Source organism: Entelurus aequoreus, linkage group LG08 (genome assembly GCF_033978785.1).
Source record: "Entelurus aequoreus isolate RoL-2023_Sb linkage group LG08, RoL_Eaeq_v1.1, whole genome shotgun sequence".
Lineage (NCBI taxonomy): Eukaryota > Metazoa > Chordata > Actinopteri > Syngnathiformes > Syngnathidae > Entelurus > Entelurus aequoreus.
This window is the reverse complement of record NC_084738.1, coordinates 70,636,462-70,661,514: the sequence shown is the minus strand read 5'-3', so window position 1 is coordinate 70,661,514 and position 25,053 is coordinate 70,636,462. Positions and strand designations below refer to the sequence as shown.

Here is a 25,053-nt window from a genome sequence, read left to right as displayed (position 1 = left end):
ATTTTCATATTTTCTCTAAGTGCACATTTTTCAAATTGAACATTTTCAAATGATCACTTCTAAGACAGTCTTGTGAAATCTCAATATCCCGTTTTAACTAGCTAGCCACTAACATTTTTTAACAAATCATGAATTACTTTGCACCATGTTTGTACAAATAACTCATGTAAAATATAAAAGTCAACTCTCAAATGTTTAAATAAATCATGTCACACTTTGAACTGGACACCAAATCTGTTATCTGTTTCTTTGTCAGTTAGTGAAGACCAAGTCTTTAAAATATTTTCTTGGATTTTCAAATTCTATTTGAGTTTTGTCCCTCTTAGAATTAAAAATGTCGAGCAAAGCGAAGACTAGCTTGCTAGTAAATAAATAACATTTTAAAAATAGAGGCAGCTCACTGGTAAGTGCTGCTATTTGAGCTATTTTTAGAACAGGCCAGTGGGCTACTCATCTGGTCCTTACGGGCTACCTGGTGCCCGCGGGCACCGCGTTGGTGACCCCTGATATATACTATCATCATAATACAGTCATCACACAAGATAATCACATTGAATTATTCACATTATTTACAATCAGGGGTGTGGAGGGAGGGGGGGATATGGACATCAAGTAGTGGACATAGAGAGAGAGAGAGAGAGAGATCAGAAGGCATGAGAAAAAGAATCTGCATTTGATTGTTTACATTTGATTATTAGCAATCCGGGGAGGGTGTTAGTTTAGGGTTGTAGCTGCCTGGAGGTGAACTTTTATTGCGGTTTTGAAGGAGGATAGAGATGCCCTTTCTTTTATACCTGTTGGGAGCGCATTCCACATTGATGTGGCATAGAAAGAGAATGGGTTAAGACCTTTGTTAGTTCGGAATCTGGGTTTAACGTGGTTAGTGGAGCACCCCCTGGTGTTGTGGTTATGGCGGTCATTTACGTTAAGGAAGTAGTTTGACATGTACTTCGGTATCAGGGAGGTGTAGCGGATTTTATAGACTAGGCTCAGTGCAAGTTGTTTAACTCTGTCCTCCACCTTGAGCCAGCCCACTTTAGAGAAGTGGGTAGGAGTGAGGTGGGATCTGGGGTGGAGGTCTAGAAGTAACCTGACTAGCTTGTTCTGAGATGTTTGGAGTTTAGATTTGAGGGTTTTGGAGGTGCTAGGGTACCAGGAGGTGCATGCGTAATCGAAAAAGGGTTGAACGAGAGTTCCCGCCAGAATCCTCAAGGTGCTTTTGTTGACCAGAGAGGAAATTCTGTAGAGAAATCTCGTTCGTTGGTTAACCTTTTTGATTACCTTGGTTGCCATTTTATCACAGGAAAGGTTAGCCTCTAGAATGGAACCTAGGTAGGTGACCTCATCTTTCCTGGTGATGACACTGTCACCTACTTTTATGGTGAAGTGATTGACTCTCTTAAGTTTGATGTGGGACCCAAACAGGATGGATTCTGTTTTACCCAAGTGGATGGATAGCTTGTTGTCAGCGAGCCAGGTGCAAGTTCTACAGAGCTCAGCACTGAGGATTTTCTCCACCTGTGACTTGTCACTTCCGCCTACCAATCCCCTAGCAACCGGGAATTCGTTGAAAACAAACCAGCTCACAGCGAACACAGCATTGACAGAAAAAGCATTTAACGAGCGTTGTGGCTTGGAAGTCGGCGTTAAATCCTTCATTTACGCATTTTTACTTATTCGCATATCGTGTGAAAAAAACGAAAATGTATTATTTGCGTCAGACTCGTCTCAGTGAACTTTAAAGCTTCTCAGGCTTAGCTTAGCTTGCTAGTTAGCTTAGCCTGCGCGCTACTAAGAATGAGACGCGGAAGTTATCAACAACAAGATCAAGTGTTAGTGTATAAAATATTGAGAGATTTGAGGGCTACATGTATTGAATGGCAACATGAAAATTATAGGGTTTATTAGTTTTTAAAAACCCGACTGTTAAGTGCAAATTTAAACGAAACCGGTTTTCGAAAATAGCTAGCTAGGCTATAGACTATATAGTATATTAAAGATTAAGATTAAAGATTAAAGTACCAATGATTGTCACACACACACTAGATGTGGTGAAATTTCTCCTCTGCATTTGTCCCATCCCCTTGGGGAGCAGTGGGCAGCAGCGGCGCCGCGCCCGGGAATCATTTTGGTGATTTAACCCCCAACTCCAACCCTTTGTTGCTGAGTGCCAAGCAGGGAGGTTATGGGTCCCATTTTTATAGTCTTTGGTATGACTTAATTAACTTAATCCTCTTCTTCCCGGATGGGAAATAAGGCTTCGACGACTCGACGCCATTCATCTCGCTGCTGTGCTCGTCTCTGTGCCTCGCCCCATGTAAGCTTCATCTCTTTCAGCTCCCCTTCAACTGTTCTTCGCCAGGTGTTCTTTGGCCGCCCTGGCTTACGTTTTCCCGGTGGTGTCCATCTTAACGCTGCCTTTGGTATCCTCTCGTTGTCCGGTTTTCGAAAATAGCTAGCTAGGCTATAGACTATATAGTATATACCGCATGTTATTTTTGTACAACAACTTCAGCTGTCGAACATTATAAGGTAAAAATTCAACAAGTACAACATTAGCACGGACGGTATAGCCAAGTTGTGGTTAAGAAGGTGGATTTTTGTTCCTTATATTTACCAGAAACGAAGTGATCCGAACACACGACCCGGGACTTTGGGGGACTCCAGTGAGAACCGTCCTCGTTTTCCCAGTGTAAAGCTGCGAGCCATTTGTCTCGTCTCTGTGGGCTTTTATCACGCTTTGGCAGAACAAAATACAACCTTTGTTTTCCCTGTTTCCAGTTGTGGTTAGCACAACCAAAAACAACACAGTTTTTCGGCATTTTGGAGGCAGAATGACGGGTTTAACCAGCGTAGGTCGACAGGTTAAAGAGTGATGGCAACGGTTTGTTTTCAACGCCGGTCTGGTTGCTATGGCTCGAAGAACCCGTATGTAGCTCAGTTTCCCGGATGTCGGCCCTCACCCATACTCACAAGAAACCGAATAGCTTTGTCTTTGACCTTTTTTTTACTTAAAGAAAGCAAATTAACATATTATATGAGAATGTTGTTATGATTATCTTTAAAGGCCTACTGAAATGAATTTTTTTTATTTAAACGGGAATAGCAGATCCATTCTATGTGTCAGACTTGATCATTTCGCGATATTGCCATATTTTTGCTGAAAGGATTTAGCAGAGAAAATCGACGATAAAGTTCGCAACTTTTGCTCGCTGATAAAAAAAGCCTTGCCTGTACCGGAAGTAGCGTGACGTCACAGGAGCTAGTATTCCTCACAATTCCCCGTTGTTTACAATGGAGCGAGAGATTCGGAGCGACAAAGCGACGATTACCCCATTAATTTGAGCGAGGATGAAAGATTCGTAGATGAGGAACGTTACAGTGAAGGACTGGAGAGGCAGTGATGGACGTATCTTTTTTCGCTCTGACCGTAACTTAGGTACAAGCTGGCTCATTGGATTCCACACTTTCTCCTTTTTCTATTGTGGATCACGGATTTGTATTTTAAACCACCTCGGATACTATATCCTCTTGAAAATGAGAGTCGAGCACGCGAAATGGACATTTAAAGTGACTTTTATCTCCACGACAATACATCGGTGACACACTTAGCTACTGAGCTAACGTGATAGCATCGTTCTCAAATGAAGATAGAAACAAAAGAAATAAACCCCTGACTGGAAGGATAGACAGAAGATCAACAATACTATTAAACCATGTACATGTAACTACACGGTTAAAAATTCTCAGCCTGGTAAGGCTTAACAATGCTGTTGCTAACGACGCTAAGGCTAATTTAACAACTTAGCAACCGGACCTCACAGAACTATGATAAAAACATTAGCGCTCCACCTAAGTAATGTTGTAACAAATAAAATTTCTATTAAATAGGCTTTACTTTGCATTTTAATTAACGTGGGATTATTTTTTGCATTTAGAAATAATAGTACCAACTTTTTTTTTTCTCTCCAACATTTGTGGCACTGGCGTGGCGCCCCCTGATGGACGGCGCCCTTAGCATTTGCCTATACGGCCTATGCCACGGGCCGGCCCTGATTCCCAAATATATTTTTTAGATCTTTAGGATCAAAACTGTAGCTGCCATTATGATGTGCACTGATGTTTTCAAATGACCGTAAGTCTTGATGTATTTCAATGGTTGAAATCTGCACTTTTGCATGATATACTAGTTACTATGGTAATTTAATTACCGTATATACCGCACTATAAGGCGCACCGGAATATAAGGCGCACCTTCCATGAATGGCCTATTTTAAAACGTTGTTCATATATAAGGCGCACCGCAGTATAAGGCGCATAGAATAGACCAGGAGTCGGCAACCCAAAATGTTGAAAGAGCCATATTGGACCAAAAATACAAAAACAAATCTGTCTGGAGCCGCAAAAAATTAATAACATATCACATACACAGTGTTTCCCATAAACTGCCAAGATACCTGTGGCGGTGGGGGCGTGGATATGGGCATGGTCACGATGACATCATCGAGTATTTTGCATAATTTACTACAATGTACATATTGTAGTAAATTTTTAGCCTTTTCTCTAAAAAGGCTAAAAAAATGTATACCGTAATTTCCGGACTATAAGCCGCACCTGACTATAAGCCGCACCAGCTAAATTTAGGGGAAAATACAGATTGCTCCATATATAAGCCGCAGCCGACTATAAGCCGCAGGGTTTTGATGTGTAATTACCGTAGTATACAGGGGTTCCTGCTACCACGGAGGGGATTGTCGGGACAGAGATGACTGTTTGGGAACGCAAAGCGTCCCATTTATTAACTATAAATATTTCAATCATTCAATCAAACTTTCACATCTTTGACATGGCGAACAGCATTCGTGCAGAGTACAAATAATACAACGGTGCAAAGTAATACAAAGTGCTCGCATGTACGTTATCAAAATAACCAGCCTACCGGTATATGAAAAGTCAGTCTTTAATCATTGTGTCATCGTCTTCCTCCTGCGTACTAAAACCACCGAAATCCTCTTCGTCGGTGTCGGAGAAGAACATGCCGTATATAAGCCGCACCGTTGTATAAGCCGCAGGGACCAGAACGAGGGGAAAAAGTAGCGGCTTATAGTCCGGAAATTACGGTACTTACTAATTAATAATAACAGTTTTGTTTTAAACGTCCATCCATCCATCCATTTTACAATATAATTACAACACTTTATGTACATATTTATATACAGATTTGAACAATAAGTTATTCACTGAAATATATTTATTAATTGTGGTTCTTACAAAAAATATATCTTATAAAATATAAACGCTAAAATGTCTCTTAAAGCTCTGCCCCTTTAATTAGTGCATACTAAATTAACTTTAGCCTACTACTACAACCATATTATTTACCAGCAACATAAAGTGAAACAGAGGCAGAGGTGTCCTGCCACAGTCAGTAGCAAATAAACAGAAAACAGTAGTGGTCAAATACAAATAAGGCAACAAGAGAAGTATCCTACACTTCTCTTTTGTAAAGTAAATCTGAACAGCCTACATGGGCATCTACATCAACTATATGATTTGCCTGAGAAGCTGGAAAGGACAAAAAAAATAAAAAAAATATATATATTTTTTAATTTTTTATTTGTGGCGGACGTAATTCTTTCGTGGCGGGCCGCCACAAATAAATGAATGTGTGGGAAACACTGCATACAGATAGTGTGTCATTGATTGATTGATTTTGATTATGACTTTTATTAGTAGATTACATTGCACATATTCCGTACAATTGACCACTAAATGGTAACACCCCAATAAGTTTTTCCACTTGTTTAAATCGGGGTCCACGTTAATCAATTCATGGTAAATGAGATATAAATTGAATTAAGAGGACTTAAAGGAAACTAAATGACCTCAAATATACCTACAAATGAGGCATAATGAAGCAATATGTACATATAGCTAGCCTAAATAGCATGTTAGCATCGATTAACTTGCAGTCATGCAGTGACCAAACATGTCTGATTAGCACTCCACACAAGTCAATAACATCAACAAAACTCACCTTTGTGCATTCATGCACAACGTTAAAAGTTTGGTGGACAAAATGAGACGGAAAAAGAAGTGGCATAAAACACGTCCTAGAAAGTCGGAGAAAGTTATACATGTAAACAAACTATGGTGAGTTCAAGGACCGCCAAAATTAGTAGGACAAAACGGCGCTCGCCAAATACTCGAATCAGTGAAGCATGTTTAATATAAACAGTGTGCTTTATAACAATTAGGGAGTTTAGTGTCATGTTTGTCCTCCTACAGAAACCATATTAACACAAAAAATATATTTTTTTACCCTTATCTTTTTCCATTTATCATACATTTTTGAAAAAGCTCCAGAGAGCCACTAGGGCGGTGCTAAAGAGCCGCATCTAGAGCCGCGGGTTGCAGACCCCCGGAATAGACGCTACAGTAGAGGCTGGGGTTACATTATGCATCCATTAGATGGAGCTGCGCTAAAGGTAATGTCAACAAAACAAATAGTGATTGTACTGACACTTCTACTTGCCGCTCTCTGTTCAACAACCCACCGTTCCAATTTGTCCCTCAACTGTAGCCATCTCGCTTTGTTCCCTCGGAAACTCTGTTTAGTCTTCTTTACTTGGCGCAGGTCATCATGTTGCTTCCTCCACTTCCGCACCATTAATTTGTTAATGTTAAATTCTCTCGCTGCTGCTCTATTCCCGTGTTCTACTGCGTGACTGATCGCCTTGAGTTTAAACTCTGCGTCGTAAGCGTGTCTCTTTATAGGAGCCATTTTTGGGTCTTTACATAAAGTTTAGGTCTCGCAACTACGGGACTTAATTAAGCAGCCGCCGACTTCATTTTCCCCCGTAGAAGAAGAAGCGCTTATTTTTCTACGGTAAGCAGCCGTAAAAGCGGGAAAATTAAGTTGGCGTAGTTACCGTAGTTGCGAGACCTGTTGTGGCTCAATATTGGTCCATATATAAGGCGCACCAGATTATAAGGCGCACTGTCAGCTTTTGAGGTAATTGGAGGTTTTTAGGTGCGCCTTATAGTGCGGAAAATTCGGTAGTTACTATGGTAATCCAGTGTTTCCCATAAACTGCCAAGATACCTGTGGCGGTGGGGGCGTGGCTATGGGCGTGGTCACCATGACATTATCGAGTAATTTGCATAATTTACTACAATGATATGATTTTCTTTAAAAAGGCTCAAAAAATGTATACTTACTAATTAATAATAACAGTTTTGTTTTAAACGTCCATCCATCCATCCATCCAGCCATTTTACAATATAATTACAACACTTTATGTACATATTTATATACAGATTTGAACAATAAGTTATTCACTGAAATATATTTATTAATTGTGGTTCTTACAAAAAATATATCTTATAAAATATAAAAGCTAAAATGTCTCTTAAATCTCTGCCCCTTTAATTAGTGCATACTAAATAATTTAACTTTAGCCTACTACTACAACCATATTATTTACCAGCAACATAAAGTGAAACAGAGGCAGAGGTGTCCTGCCACAGTCAGTAACAAATAAACAGAAAACAGTAGTGGTCAAATACAAATAAGGCAACAAGAGGAGTATCCTACACTTCTCTTTTGTAAAGTAAATCTGAACAGCCTATATGGGCATCTACATCAACTATATGATTTGCCTGAGAAGCTGAACAAAACAAAAAACAAAATTTTTTTTTTATTTTGTTTATTTGTGGCGGACGTAATTCTTTCGTGGCGGGCCGCCACAAATAAATTAATGTGTGGTCAACACTGATGTGGATGGAGAGGGGGTGTGATGTTCATATGTTGTCAATGTTCAGTGTTTTATCGTTCATAGTTAATATCGTAAATCCCACATTATTGTCATGTACTTTCTGGGTGTCTCATTCAGTAGAAAATGTTAAATTAAATTCCGTTTCTTAAGGCGGTCTGTCATAACGTTTTTAGCATTCAATTAGGGCTGCAACAACTAATCGATTAAATCGATTAAAATCGATTATAAAAATAGTTGCCGATTAATTTAGTCATCGATCCGTTGGATCTATGCTATGCGCATGTGCAGAGGCTTTTAAAAAAAAAAATATATATATATATTTTATTTTATTTTTTTTATTTTTTTTAAAAATAAATCTTTATTTATAAACGGCAACATTTACAAACAGCTGAGAAACAATAATCAAAATAAGTATGGTGCCAGTATGCTGTTTTTCAATAAAATACTGGAAAGGATAGAAATGTAGTTTGTCTCTTTTATCCGATTATTAATCGATTAATCGAAGTAATAATCGACAGATTAATCGATTATCAAATTAATCGTTAGTTGCAGCCCTACATTCAATCAGACATTATTGCAAGGTTTTGTATTAGTGTTCCTAAAAATAGATATACCGGCCCCCAGACACATTTTTTTCTCTAAATTTGGCCAACGAGTCAAAATAATTGCCCAGGCCTGTTCTAAAGAGATTATTTGCTCATCTCTTTTAGCTACAGTCACGGTCAAAAGTTTACATACACTTGTAAAGAACATAATGTCATGGCTGTCTTGAGTTTCCAATAATTTATACAACTCTTATTCTTTGTGTGATTTAGAGCACATACTTGTTGGTCACAAAAAACTTTTGCCCCACACTTGACAAATTACGGTTGTCTGTTCGACATCTTCCCGCTTGAAGCCAAACCACCGCCAGACGATAGATCCCCTGCTGGTTTTCTTGGGAATTAATTCTTCTTTCATTTGTTACCAGATTGGCACCTTCTCTCTCTCGTATTACCACTCGCACCACTCCGCTAGCATCACAGCTAACGTTACCATGCCGCTACCTCTCTGCTCCGTGAGAGCGTATGACATTGCACGCGCGACAGTATGTGACGTATGTAAGAAGGTGCGCTTGTTTTATGTCTCTGTGAGAAGGAGAGTCAAGAAAGAGTGAGAAGAGCATGTAGTGTAATGCCCGCAGCTAAAAGCAACTGCCTGAGAACGTATACTCAAATATAACGATATAGTCATTTTCTATATCGCACAGAGACAAACCTGCGATATATCGAGTATATCGCAGGAAGTAGGGCTGGGCGATATATCGCCCAGCCCTACTTCCGCATTTCTTTAATGAAATATCAATATTAATTATTGCAATCCGAACAAAATTTGTTGAACGCTCGCCTGAGCCGCACTGAGTTTCAGGACCAGGAAACAGGCTTGCTCGTTAGCTAACAAGCTAGCTAGCTTACTTGTTGTCGCCCCCGTTAAATCTCCAGGCCACAACGTTGACGGCTGTCTACTTTGCTGCTAATCATATTTGGATGACTACAATCCCACCACTCTTAGTTCCGAAACCGTTGTATCTCCAGAGCAGTGTTTTTCAACCTTTTTTGAGCCAAGGCAGGTTTTTTGCATTGAAAAAATGCGGAGGCATACCACCCGCAGAAATCATAAAAAAACGAAATTCAGTTGACAGTAAAAAGTAGTTGTTGCAATTGTCGGATATGAATTTAAACCATAACCAAGCATGCATCAATATAGCTCTTGTCTCAAAGTAGATGTACTGTCACCACCTGTCACATTACGCCCTGACTTATTTTGAGTTGTTTGCTGTTTTCCTGTGTAGTGTTTTAGTTCTTGTCTTGCGCTCCTATTTTGCTAGCTTCTTCTCTTTTTTTGGTATTTTCCTGTAGCAGTTTCATGTCTTCCTTTGAGCGATATTTCCCGCATCTACTTTGTTTTAGCAATCAATAATATTTCAGTTGTTTTTATCCTTCTTTGTGGGGACATTGTTGATTGTCATGTCATGTTCGGATGTACATTGTGGACGCCATCTCTGCTCCCCAGTAAGTCTTTGCTGTCGTCCAGCATTCTGTTTTGTTTTCTTCGTAGCCAGTTCAGTTTTAGTTTCGTTCTGCATAGCCTTCCCTAAGCTTCAATGCCTTTTCTTAGGGGCACTCACCTTTTGTTTATTTTTGGTTTAAGCATTAGACACCTTTTTACCTGCACGCTGCCTTCCGCTATTTCCAACATCTACAAAGCAATTAGCTACCTGCCGCCACCTACTGATATGGAAGAGTATTACAGGGTTACTCTGCCGAGCTCTAGACAGCACCGACACTCAACAACAACACATCATTTGCAGACTATAATTACTGGTTTGCAAAAAATATTTTTAACCCAAATGTGTGAAATTAGATAATCTACCAAGGCACACCAGAGTGTATCTCACGGCACTAGTGTGCCGCGGCACAGTGGTTGAAAAACACTGCTCTAGAGTAATTATTAGTAGCCAGCATGAATGTATATTTTTGAGGTGACGGATTGTAAACAGAGGGCACAACACCGGAAATAAATTACCCGGGGGGGGGGCGTGGCTAAGGGATAGAGTTGTCAAATGGGAAACGTTGTCTAAATTCTTTGCATGCATGTTATAGACGTTCACATTATGTTTTTAATGGTAATAATATCTACTAAAAAATACAAAAAAATGTGTGGTGTCAAGAAGAGGTTGGTAGATGAGAATAAATCTAAAGGTAAAATAGTGTAGAAATGCACCCAATTGCAGGAAATATACGGTAGTCTTGATTTTCAAAATCTTCTTTGAGGCTTTGCGTGGCAGAACTTTGTGCCGATTGAGAAAAAAACAAGAACATTTCTATCGTGTTTTTTGTGCTAGCTAAAACTGTCTATCCGAGGCCACCGCCATGAAAATTTACAAAAACTGTGTAACATTTCATCCAGAAAAACTCCACTATGGTCAGATCGTATCATACTAATGCAGAATTATTGGGCCTAAATAACGTTTTATGATGTTTTTATTCAAAACGCTATGCCTATATCGTAAGTATGTTCCTGTCGTAAACCAAGTAGAATAATAATAAATAAATTAAATCAGGTTTTAATTTTTCTTTTGGGTTACTGAACTAATGAATTTGCATTTATGACAAATAGTGGAGCTACGATGTTTTGAAGTTCATTTTTCTAAATATAGGTCACACATTTTTCTTAGCGCAGGGGTTCTTACCCTTTTTGACGTTTGGGCCCAACTTTTCCACTACAGAAGGGCCCTGGGCCCACTCAATTTTCCTCTTTTTTTTTTCCTCATAGGGTGCTCACTATGCCTGTAAATGTAAACATTTTTATTTCAAATGCAACCTTCCTCTGATTATCATCCCCCCAGCTATCAAGGCAGAAAGGAATTGCCAACACAAGCATGGAAAACACTCAAATCACATCCAACACTTGACAATCATTTCTTAAAAATGAAGGCGCAAAAATAAGGAATATGTAAGAAATGCTTAATCAAGTGTAAAAAAAACTAATGCATAATGTAAACATAGAAACCTAAGAACTATTTTCAGTAGGTTTAGTGCTCTAAAGCAGTGGTCCCCAACCACCGGTCCGGGACGCATTTGCTACCGGGCCGCACAGAGACATTAAATCATTTATAACCGATCAGACTCACCAATAAGCTTGTTCATAGATGTATTATAAATCTCCTGATAGGAAGTTGCCCTTTTGCTATATTTGTTACATCTTTGTTACATGGGACAATGCACATTAATAAACATAATAGCTGTAAAGATGCCAAATCGTAGCTAAAAGCTAGGTTCCATCTGCAGGTTGATGACCCAAGATCAGGGCAGATCAGGAACAAAGTGACCATAGTAGTTACAGTGCATAATAATTGTGTTGAATGAAGAATATACACATCAGTGTTTCCCACACATTCATTTATTTGTGGCGGCCCGCCACGAAAGAATTACGTCCGCCACAAATAAAAAAAAAAAAAATGATTTAACTTTTTTTTTTGTCTTGTCCAGCTTCTCAGGCAAATCATATAGTTGATGTAGATGCCCATATAGGCTGTTCAGATTTACTTTACAAAACAGAAGTGTAGGATACTTCTCTTGTTGCCTTATTTGTATTTGACCACTACTGTTTTCTGTTTATTTGTTACTGACTGTGGCAGGACACCTCTGCCTCTGTTTCACTTTATGTTGCTGGTAAATAATATGGTTGTAGTAGTAGGCTAAAGTTAAATTATTTAGTATAAAGGGGCAGAGCTTTAAGAGACATTTTAGCTTTTATATTTTATAAGATATATTTTTTGTAAGAACCACAATTAATAAATATATTTCAGTGAATAACTTATTGTTCAAATCTGTATATAAATATGTACATAAAGTGTTGTAATTATATTGTAAGATGGATGGATGGATGGACGTTTAAAACAAAACTGTTATTATTAATTAGTAAGTATACATTTTTTGTGCCTTTTTAGAGAAAATCATATCATTGTAGTAAATTATGCAAATTACTCGATGTCATGGTGACCACGCCCACAGCCACGCCCCCACCGCCACAGGTATCTTGGCAGTTTTTGGGAAACACTGCACATCTCCTTTATATATATATATATCGAGATATATATCATGTATCATGTCACGATACATGATATATATCTCGATATTTTGCCTTAGCCTTGAATGAACACTTAATGCATAGAATCATCATACTGCTGTGATTATATGTGTCTACTTTAAAACATTCTTCTTCATACTGCATTAATATATGCTCATTTTAAACTTTCATGCAGAGAGGGAAACCACAACTAAGTCAATTTACCAAAAGTGTATTTATTAAACAGTTATTAAGCAGTGGCACAAACATTCATGTCATTTCCAAAACAGAACGTGCAAGATTGTCAGAGACATTTTGAAACAAGCTATGAGTCAGCTATGTGCATGATGTCACTAAGATGACATATCAAAACAACACTAAATTAAAGTGCACTTCTTGTACAGAACGGCACTACAATAGTTTAAAACAAATAAAGCGCACTTTTGTGCATGATGTCACACAAGATATTTCAATAAGTGTCAAAAGCCCTTAGAGACACTTGTGATTTAGGGCTATATAAATAAACATTGATTGATTGATTGAAATAAAAATGAGCTGCATAATAGGAAATCAAATAGTGTATCAGTGTTTCCCACACATTCATTTATTTGTGGCGGCCCGCCACGAAAGAATTACGTCCGCCACAAATAAAAATAAAAAAAATTAAAAAATATATATATATATTTTTTTGTGTCCTGTCCAGCTTCTCAGGCAAATTATATAGTTGATGTAGATGCCCATATAGGCTTTTCAGATTTACTTTACAAAAGAGAAGTGTAGGATACTTCTCTTGTTGCCTTATTTGTATTTGACCACTACTGTTTTCTGTCTATTTGTCACTGACTGTGGCAGGACACCTCTGCCTCTGTTTCACTTTATGTTGCTGGTAAATAATATGGTTGTAGTAGTAGGCTAAAGTGAAATTATTTAGTATGCACTAATTAAAGGGGCAGAGCTTTAAGAGACATTTTAGCTTTCATATTTTATAAGATATATTTTTTGTAAGAACCACAATTAATAAATATATTTCAGTGAATAACTTGTTGTTCAAATCTGTATATAAATATGTACATAAAGTGTTGTAATTATATTGTAAAATGGATGGATGGATGGATGGACTTTTAAAACAAAACTGTTATTATTAATTAGTAAGTATACATTTTTTGAGCCTTTTTAGAGAAAATCATATCATTGTAGTAAATTATGCAAATTGCTCGATAATGTCATGGTGACCACGCCCATAGCCACGCCCCCACCGGTATCTTGCCAGTTTATGGGAAACACTGGTGTATTTCCTTCGCTATGTGGTAGGTTCCTGCGGACGTTATCTCCTTCTGTTGTTGACTATTTTTTTCATACGGTGTTGATCTGGAAATAGTTGCCTCTGCATTTTGTTGGTGTAGCACCGAACGGAGATGTTGACATGCGGAGTTTCAAGCACTCTTCATTCTCTAGCGGGTGACTTTTTAAATGATGCTACATTAGCAGTGGTGCTACTTTTTGTAGCAACGCTTTTGCCGCATAATTGTTCAACATCTTCCCGCTTGAAGTCAAACCACCGCCAGACGATGGACCCTCTGCTGTTTTTCTTGGGAATGAATTCTTCCTTCATCTGTTACCAGATTCGCACCTTCTCTCTCTCGTACTACCACCCGCACCGCACCGTTAGCATCACAGCTAAAGTTACCATGTCGCTACCTGTCTGCTCCGCGGGAGCGCGTGACGTTGCACACGTGACGTATGTAAGAAGGTGCGCTTGTTTTAAGTCTCTGTGAGAAGGAGAGACAAGAAAAAGTGGGAAACGCATGCAGTGTAATGCCCGCCGCTAAAAGCAACTGCGTGAAAACGTATACTCCAATATCACGATATAGTCATTTTCTATATCGCACAAACCCGCGATATATCGAGTACTGTATTTTTCGGACTGTAAGTCAGTTTTTTTCATAGTTTGGTGCGACTTATACTCAGGAGCGACTTATGTGTGAAATTATTAACAAATTACCGTAAAATATCAAATATTATTATTTAGCTCATTCACGTAAGAGACTAGACGTATAAGATTTCATGGGATTTAGCGATTAGGAGTGACAGATTGTTTGGTAAACGTATAGCATGTTCTATATGTTATAGTTATTTGAATGACTCTTACCATAATATGTTACATTAACATACCAGGCACGTTCTCAGTTGGTTATTTATGCCTCATATAACGTACACTTATTCAGCCTGTTGTTCACTATTCTTTATTTATTTTAAATTGCCTTTCAAATGTCTATTCTTGGTGTTGGCTTTTATCAAATAAATTTACCCCAAAAATGCGACTTATACTCCAGTGCGACTTATATATGTTTTTTTCTTTCTTTATTATGCATTTTCGGCAGGTGCGACTAATACTCCGGAGCGACTTATACTCCGAAAAATACGGTATATCGATATATCGCCCAGTCCTATATATAGATATTGTTTGTTGCGTTTCACTTGATGGTAAAATATGTCGATCGAGAGTTGTGACGTTCATATGTTGTCAATATTCAGTGTTTTAACCTTCATAGTTAATATTGTAAATCCAAATCTTTTATTTTCATGTACATTCTGGGTGTCTCATCCAGTAAAAAAATTTAAAATTTCATTCCGTTTTTTCAGGCGGTCTGTCATGACGTTTTTAGCATTCAATCAGACATTATTGTGAGGTTTTGTATTAGTGTTCCTAAAAATAGATTTACCGGCCCCCGGGACACATTTTTTTCTCTAAATTTGGCCCCCGTGTCAAAATAATTGCCCAGGCCTGCTTTAGATGTAGATTATTTCAATGATAACTATGTTAACATAGTATATTAAAAATAATTTATTATAAATAATATACAAAATGTATATTACAATAATATTATATATATATATATGTATATATATATATATATATATATATATATATATATATATATATATATTTATTTATATTAGGGCTGCAACTAACGATTAATTTGATAATCGATTAATCTGTCGATTATTACTTCGATGAATCGATTAATAATCGGATAAAAGAGACAAACTACATTTCTATCCTTTCCAGTATTTTATTGGAAAAAACAGCATACTGGCCCCATACTTATTTTGATTATTGTTTCTCAGCTGTTTGTAAATGTTGCAGTTTATAAATAAAGATTTATTAAAAAAAAAAAAATTTTATTTTTTTTTTATTTTTTAAAAGCTTCTGCGCATGCGCATAGCATAGATCCAACGAATCGATGACTAAATTAATCGGCAACTATTTTTATAATCGATTTTAATCGATTAGTTGTTGCAGCCCTAATATATATATATATATGTATGTATATATATATATATATATATATATATATATATATATATATATATATATATATATATATATATGTATATATATGTATGTATATATATATATATGTATATATATGTATGTATATATATATATATATATATATATAAAATAATAATATATACACAATTATATATATAAATAAAATATATAAATTAATAATATATATAAAATAATAATATATATTATATATATATATACATACATATATATATATATATATATATATATATATATATATAAATATATATGTATGTATATATATATATATATATATATATATATATATATATATATATATATATATATGTATGTATATATATATATATATATATATATATATGTATGTATATATATATAATATATATTATTATTTTATATATATTATTAATTTATATATTTTATTTATATATATAATATATATATAATTGTGTATATATTATTATTTTATATATATATATATATATATATATATATATATATATATATATATATATATATATATATATATATATATATATATATATATATATATATATATATATAAAATAGTTGCCGATTAATTTAGTCATCGATTCGTTGGATCTATGCTATGCGCATGCGCAGAGGTTTTTATTTTAAATTTTTTAAATAATTTTTTTTATTTTTTTATTTTTTTAATTTGTATTTTTAATAAACCTTTAATTATAAACTGCAACATTTACAAACAGTTGAGGAACAATAATCAAAATAAGTATGCTGCCAGTCTGCTGTGTTTTTTTCCAATAATATACTGGATAGGATAGAAATGTAGTTTGTCTCTTTTATCCGATTATTAATCGATTAATCGAAGTAATAATCGACAGATTAATCGATTATCAAATTAATAGTTAGTTGCAGCCCTAATATATATATATATATATATATATATATATATATATATATATATATATATATATATATATATATATATATATATATATATATATATATATATATATATAGTTATATAGTTTTATAAATATTATTTAATTACTATTTTTGTATGTATTATTATATATTTGATATGCTCAGTTATTACTATAATTATAACCCTTCTTCATGCATCCCCAGGCATACGCGTGCTGGTGGACGCGCGGGAGAAGCTGCACATCCCGTGGGGCGACCCGGGCAACCAGCAGCACGGCGACAAGCTGATGGCGTTCGACACGCGCTCGGCCAAGATGGTGCGCGGGCACCTGGAGACGCCCATCTTCCTTCAGTACCTGCCCGCCATCAAAGCCCTCTGGGCCGACTCGGGGATCCAGAACGCCTACGACCGCCGCCGCGAGTTCCAGCTGGTAGGTGGAAAAACGCCGGCAGACAAGACCGCTCCTCTCAACCCCAAACAATCTTCTCATTTCCCAGTCATGTGACGCATTCAGCTTCCTGTTTATGCTTTGTCGCATTTAGCCCAAAAAGGGGGAACCCTGGCCACGCACGTCTTTCTCATCGATCCTCGCCTTTTCTTGTGGTCATGTGACCTGGCCGCCACTTCCTCATGTCGTTTTCACTGATAGTGCACTTTTTTTTGTCCCCTCGGTTGCACAAGCCGTGCTCTCAATGGCGTTTTGTTGCGGCCGGTGCAGACACAAGCGAGCCGTAAGTGTGATCGCAGCTGGAATGTTGATCTGTCGCTAAACTGCTTTGCGCTCGCTAGTTAACAGGGGGGGGGGGGGGGGGGGGTGCCTGGCTGGGCCCCTTTCTTACTTACACACAATTAAGGTCCTTGGAATATTAGATGGATTTTTCATGGTGGACAGGAAGTCTGTGTGCCGCATAACTATTTTGAAGGAAATGATACCAAAGTGTAGGGACTGTGCAGCTTTTCGTTGAAATTCACATGATTGTCATCGGCGATTAATGACACTATTTAGTTCCCGGCTGACAAGTGACTAGCAGCTATTTACTGTATGTGTCTCCATACACAGTGTGGAGCCATTCCTTTCATTTAATAACAATCACCTCCATATATGGCTGGGCGATATGGCTGAAAACTGTTATATATCGCTCAATATCGATAATTATTGATATTTTTTTATGACTTATCGAAAATAAGGAGCAGGAGAAAAATGTATTAAAAGTAAACATTTTTGTGTCAAATGTAACATTCCTCTTGATTATAACACCCTCAGCTATCAAGGCAGAAAGGAAATGTCAACACAAGCATGGAAAAAAAATCACATTGAACACTTAACAATAAGCTCTTAAAATGAAGGTAATCTGTAAGAAATGCTTAATAAAGTGTAAGAAAATAGTAAATCAATCAATCGATGTTTACTTATATAGCCCTAAATCACGAGTGTCTCAAAGGGCTGCACAAGCCACAACGACATCCTCGGCTCAGATCCCACATCAGGGCAAGAAAAAACTTCAACCCAATGGGATGACAATGAGAAACCTTGGAGGGGACCGCCGATGTGGGGCCCCCACATCCCACAATGGACATCGAGTGGATCTAACATAATGGTGTCCAGTCCATAGTGGATCTAACATAATAGTGTGAGAGTCCGGTCCAGAGTGAATCTAACATAATAGTGTGAGAGTCCAGTCCATAGTGGATCTAACATAATAGTGTGAGAGTCCAGTCCATAGTGGATCTAAAATAATAGTGTGAGAGTCCAGTCCATAGTGGATCTAACATAATATTGTGAGTCCAGTCCATAGTGGATCTAACATAATAGTGTGAGAGTCCAGTCCATAGTGGATCTAACATAATAGTGTGAGAGTCCAGTCCATAGTTCAGTTCAGTTCAGTTTCAGTTCATTTCAAACATGAATAAGATACAATGTAAGTTCGCAACTTTTGCTCGCTGATAAAAAAGCCTTGCCTGTACCGGAAGTAGCGTGACGTCACAGGAGGTAGTATTCCTCACAATTCCGCTTTGTTTACAATGGAGCGAGAGAGATTCGGAGCGACAAAGCGACGATTACCCCATTAATTTGAGCGAGGATGAAAGATTTGTGGATGAGGAACGTTAGAGTGAAGGACTAGAGAGGCAGTGATGGACGTATCTTTTTTCGCTCTGACCGTAACTTAGGTACTTTTTTGTTTCTATCTGCATTTGAGAACGATCTAACATAATATTGTGAGAGTCCAGTCCATAGTGGATCTAACATAATAGTGTGAGAGTCCAGTCCATTGTGGATCTAACATAATAGTGAGAGTCCGGTCCATAGTGGATCTAACATAATAGTGTGAGAGTCCGGTCCATAGTGGATCTAACATAATAGTGTGAGAGTCCGGTCCATAGTGGATCTAACATAATAGTGTGAAAGTCCGGTCCATAGTGGATCTAACATAATAGTGTGAGAGTCCAGTCCATAGTGGATCTAACATAATAGTGTGAGAGTCCAGTCCATAGTGGATCTAACATAATAGTCTGAGAGTCCGGTCCATAGTGGATCTAACATAATAGTGTGAGAGTCCAGTGTAAAAATGTAAACATAGAGAACCCTGAGAAAAACTATTTTTGCAGGTTTAGTGCCAGCTGTGCTCTAAAGGGTGAGCGCGGCTAAGGTGGTTTGGTATTATCAGTCTCGGTGGGGACGAGCACCTTGCATCATTTACCGGGGCGGTATAGCTCGGTTGGTAGAGTGGCCGTGCCAGCAACTTCAAGGTTCCCGGTTCGATCCCCGCTTCTGCCATCCTAGTCACTGCCGTTGTGTCCTTGGGCAAGACACTTTACCCACCTGCTCCCAGTGCCACCCACACTAGTTTAAATGTAACTTAGATATTGGGTTTCACTATGTAAAGCGCTTTGAGTCACTAGAGAAAAAGCACTATATAAATATAATTCACTTCACTTCACATTTACAGACCACGTGGGTCTGACTATAGTCCGTTTAAAAAAAAATAAAAAAATAAAAACGGTGATCCTGTCGAAGTGACTTTTCCTGTTTTATCCACAATTTCTTCATTTTGACTTTCCCTTCTCACTCCATGCAGAGAATCCACCCCGAGACAACAATATTGTTGATACTGTTACCCGATTGGCTGTTGGCGTCGGTTACCAGAGAGCGAGTGCCTTTGTTCATGCAACCAACCTTGCTTTGCAACCACCGCTTTCTAATGAAGAGAAAAAACTAAATATTCAAACTTTTTATCGAACGGATTTTTTGGTTTCATCATTTATTTGACAGGGACAGTGTCCATTAATAAACTTTACTGTAAATGTACCAGAATTAGCCATAAGGCTATTTTACATCCATTGTCCCTGGACCCATGTTAAAAATGGTCAACCAAAAAAACAATAATGATTAGACAACAAAAATATCATAAAAAGTCCATCAGTGTGATGAGCTACAGTAGCAAATAACAATTATATACAATATCATGTCATTAAAATTCAGTGTACATAAGAAATCACTGTATACATACAAAAAAGAAGTCAAACTAGATGAAGCAATTCTTGAAGGAATTGCGTGTGAATGCTCCAATGTGGAAGTTGAACTGAAATCCTGGATATTTTTTTTTTTAGAATTGTTGAAGTAGAGCACACCATTCCTGAACAGGCTGAATATTTTGAAGTTGGAACAGTTTGAATCGGATGAAAAATGGGCGAATTGTGGAACTTTGAAGAATGTCCCATTGATTTAAATGGGAATTTTAGGAATTTCGGGAAAAGCGGGAATTTTTAAAAAAAATGATTAAAAAAAACTTGAATGGTCTGAATGAGTTGAAATGGTTGATGTTGGAATTTTTCAAATTGGTCGAGAAATGTTGAAGTAGTAACATGTTCAAAAAACAATTTACCGTATTTTTCGGACTATAAGTCACAGTTTTTTTCATAGTTTGGCCGGGGGTGCGACTTATACTCAGGAGCGACTTATGTGTGAAATTATTAACACATTACCGTAAAATATCAAATAATATTATTTAGCTCATTCACGTAAGAGACTAGATGTATAAGATTTCATGGGATTTAGCGATTAGGAGTAGAGATGTCCGATAATATCGGCCTGCCGATATTATCGGCCGATATATGCGTTAAAATGTAATATCGGAAATTATCGGTATCGGTTTTTTTTTTGGTTTTTTTTTTTGTGTTTTTTTTTTTATCAAATCAACATAAAAAACACAAGATACACTTACAATTAGTGCACCAACCCAAAAAACCTCCCACCCCCATTTACACTCATTCACACAAAAGGGTTGTTTCTTTCTGTTATTAATATTCTGGTTCCTACATTATATATCAATATATATCAATACAGTCTGCAAGGGATACAGTCCGTAAGCACACATGATTGTGCGTGCTGCTGGTCCACTAATAGTACTAACCTTTAACAGTTAATTTTACTAATTTTCATTCATTACTAGTTTCTATGTAACTGTTTTTATATTGTTGTACTTTCTTTTTTATTCAAGAAAATGTTTTTAATTTATTTATCTTATTTTACAAATTTTTTTAAAAAGTACCTTATCTTCACCATACCTGGTTGTCCAAATTAGGCATAATAATGTGTTAATTCCACGACTGCATATATCGGTTGATATCGGTATCGGTAATTAAAGAGTTGGACAATATCGGAATATCGGATATCGGCAAAAAGCCATTATCGGACATCCCTAATTAGGAGTGACAGATTGTTTGGTAAACGTATAGCATGTTCTATATGTTATAGTTATTTGAATGACTCTTACCATAATATGTTACGTTAACATACCAGTTGGTTATTTATGCCTCATATAACGTACACTTATTCAGCCTGTTGTTCACTATTCTTTATTTATTTTAAATTGCCTTTCAAATGTCTATTCTTGGTGTTGGCTTTTATCAAATAAATTTCCCCCCAAAATGCGACTTATACTCCAGTGCGACTTATATGTTTTTTTCCTTCTTTATTATGCATTTTCGGCCGGTGCGACTTATACTCCGGAGCGATTTATAGTCCGAAAAATAAGGTAGTTTTTTGTCCTGATTAAGAGGAATGTTTTGACGGTTGAAATATGGAAGGAGCAGTTGCCAGAAAAAAGGGTGGAAACAGGGCTTTGGAAAACCAAGAATTCTGAAAATCCTGACATTTTTAAGGAACTTGTAAATTAGGTAGTTTAAATTTCCAGGATGGTGGAATGCGTTGAAGGTGGAATGGTGTGAATCGGTTGAAAAATGTGGAAATGGTGGAAGTTTGCAAAACGGCCAAATTTCATTTTGAATGGGAAAAATGTCCCGGAAAACCTGGAATTCTGGGAAATCTGAGAATTCTTGGAATATATGAATTGTGGTGTAGAAAACCATGTGTGTGCATGCTTTGGAGCATTCACACAATAATCCAGTTAATCCAATTATAATAGATTCAGACAGACTGTTGACATCTGACTTGCTGGAAACCATGATTGACATGTATTTTAAAAATATTGTAATAGGCAAACTAGGGCTGGGCGATATATCGATATGCGCGATATATCGCGGGTTTGTGCGATATAGAAAATGACTATATCGTGATATTCGAGTATGCGTCCTCACGCAGTTGCTTTTAGCTGCAGGCATTACACTACAGGCTCTCCTCGCACTTTCCTGGCTCTCCTTCTCACAGACAGCAAGCGCAGCTTCTACACACGTCACATACTGTCACGTCATACGTCACATACGTATACGCCCTCTCCCAGCAAAGAGGTAGCAGCATGGCTAACGTTAGCTGTGATGCTAGAGGTAATACGAGCGAAAGAAGGTGCGAATCTGGTAGCAGGGGGTCCATCGCCTGGCGGTGGTTTGGCTTCAAGTGGGAATATGTCGAACAGACAACCGTAATTTGTCAAGTGTGGGGCGAAAGCGTTGCTATAAAAAGTACAATTACTGCTAATATGTAGCATCATTTGAAAAGTCACCCGTTTGAGAATGAACAGTGCTTACTCCGCATGTCAACATCTCCGTTCGGTGCCACACGCCCACACCATCAAAATGCAGAGGCAAACATTTCCAGATCAACACCGTATGAAAAAAATAGTGATTTTTGTAGTTGTGATTTCCTTCTCTGCATGAAAGTTTTAAAGTAGCATATATTAATGCAGTATTAGGAAGAATGTTTTAATATAGACACATAGAATCATCATACTGCTGTGATTATATGCATCAAGTGTTCATTCAAGGCTAAGGCAAAATATCCAGATATATATCGTGTATCGCGATATGGCCTTAAAATATTGCGATATTAAAATATCGCAATATTATCGTGGGGGGGGGTTACCCACATATGCGGTCCTCTCCAAGGTTTCTCATAGTCATTCACCGACGTCCCACTGGGGTGAGTTTTTCCTTGCCCGTATGTGGGCTCTGTACCGAGGATGTCGTTGTGGCTTGTACAGCCCTTTGAGACACTTGTGATTTAGGACTATATAAATAAACATTGATTGATTGATTGATTGATAAAATAAGGCCATATCGCCCAGCCCTAAGGCAAACCCTATAATGTGTCAGGGGACTGTGTTTTTTTAAAATAGATATGATTACGTGTCTTATCACAAGCAGGCATGCTAAAAGCTAAGCTAACCGCCAAGCTAGTTTGAAACAACACCAAGAAAAAGGTGCTTAGTGAAGTTTAAGAAGTGTAAAGTCAGCAGTTATTAACAGGAAATTAATAAATAGATTGATATAAGTTAGCGAGTGGACAATATAACAACAACTGTGCGGTGTTGCCATGCTAAGTAGCTAACGGCGCATATTGTGTGAATTGTTTGTCGAAATACTCGCATTTGTACAATAGCAGTAAGCCTGGGCCGATATCAATAAGTCAATTAAACAAACGATAAATGAAGATACAATCGGTATATTTTCCAGCGTTAATAAAAGAATGCGCTATGACACAGGTGTCAAACTCGAGGCCCGGGGGCCAGATGTGGCCCACCACTTCATTTTATTTGGCCCTGCAAATAATATGTATCAATAAAGTACTGTAACTTTTCTCACTAAATGTATTATTTCTTTCTATTTTGGGAGATAAAAAATATATGTACTCCATGTAATCGCAAATGATGTTAACTTAAATATTGTCTAATTATGCCAAAATATATTATCAAACCATTTTTTAAAAAGAAATAAATACTAATAATAATGATTTCAAAGCAAGTTATCCATCAAATTGTGCAATGTAAAAATGTAAAAGCAGCAATAGATTTCCTGGTAAAATTGTGAAATTTACTGTGGTTTTTACAGCATTTTTGTCCAAATGAAAACAAAAACAGTACTTTTTTTTACTGTAATAAACTCTGGTGTCGTTTTAGCATTTACAGTAATACACCGAAAAATCTACAGTTGTTGATTTGTGGTAAAAAAACACAAAAAAAAACGGGCAGCTCAGGTGCCAAAATTTTACTGTCAAAAAAATGTCAGTTTTTTTTATTTACAGTAAAAAAAAACAATGTAAATTTTACAGTAAAATTCTGGCAACTGAGCTGCCTTTTTTCTTTTTTACCATTAAAACAGCAGTACTGTTTTTCCATTTACAGTAAAATACACTCAATTTTGAGGTGAAATTGCTGCAACTTACCATATTTTTTTTGCATTTTAGTTTAAAAAAAATCTACTAATAAAATGCATTAAAACAATTGTGTAATAATAGTATTCACTGTTAAAAATGGCCCTCTGGGGCCAAACATGCACTATTTTGCCAAAAGTATTTGGCCACCTGCCTTAACTCACATATGAACTTGAAGTGCCATCTCATGGAATTGTCCAAAATGTTTTGGTATCCTGGAGCATTCAAAGTTCCTTTTAAGCCAAGCCCAACTCCTGAAAAAACAACCCCACACCATAATTCCTCCTCCACCAAATTTCACACTCGGCACAATGCAGTCCGAAATGTAGCGTTCTCCTGGTAACCTCCAAACCCAGACCGGTCCATCAGATTGCCAGATGGAAAAGCGTGATTCACCAGTTCAGAGAAGGCGTCTCCACTGCTCTAGAGTCCAGTGGCGACGTGCTTTACACCACCGCATCCCACGCTTTGCATTGGACTTGGTGATGTATGGCTTAGATGCAGCTGCTCGGCCATGGAAACCCATTCCATGAAGCTCTCTGCGTACTGTGCGTGGGCTAATTGGAAGGTCACATGAAGTTTGGAGCTCTGTAGCAACTGACTGTGCAGAAAGTCTTTGCACTATGCGCTTCAGCATCCGCTGACCCCTCTCTATGTCAGTTTACGTGGCCTACCACTTGGTGGCTGAGTTGCTGTTGTTCCCAAACTCTTCACTTTTCTTATAATAGAGTTGACTTTGGGATATTTATTTTGCGTATGTTGTAAAAACTCCTGACGGGTACTATTACCGTATTAAATAAAAATTATTGAAAAA

At 37.2% G+C, this 25,053-nt stretch overlaps 1 protein-coding gene across 1 annotated transcript in view; it reads left to right on the top strand.

Annotated features, from left to right (window-relative positions):
- The window catches only part of LOC133656265 (guanine nucleotide-binding protein subunit alpha-13-like), a 52,398-nt gene that overhangs the window by 1,626 nt on the left and 25,719 nt on the right, over positions 1-25,053 (top strand). Inside the window, exon 2 of the mRNA XM_062057250.1 lies at positions 16,837-17,063. Within this exon, the coding sequence (XP_061913234.1) occupies positions 16,837-17,063 (227 nt within the window). The remainder of the gene's footprint in view (positions 1-16,836; positions 17,064-25,053) is intronic.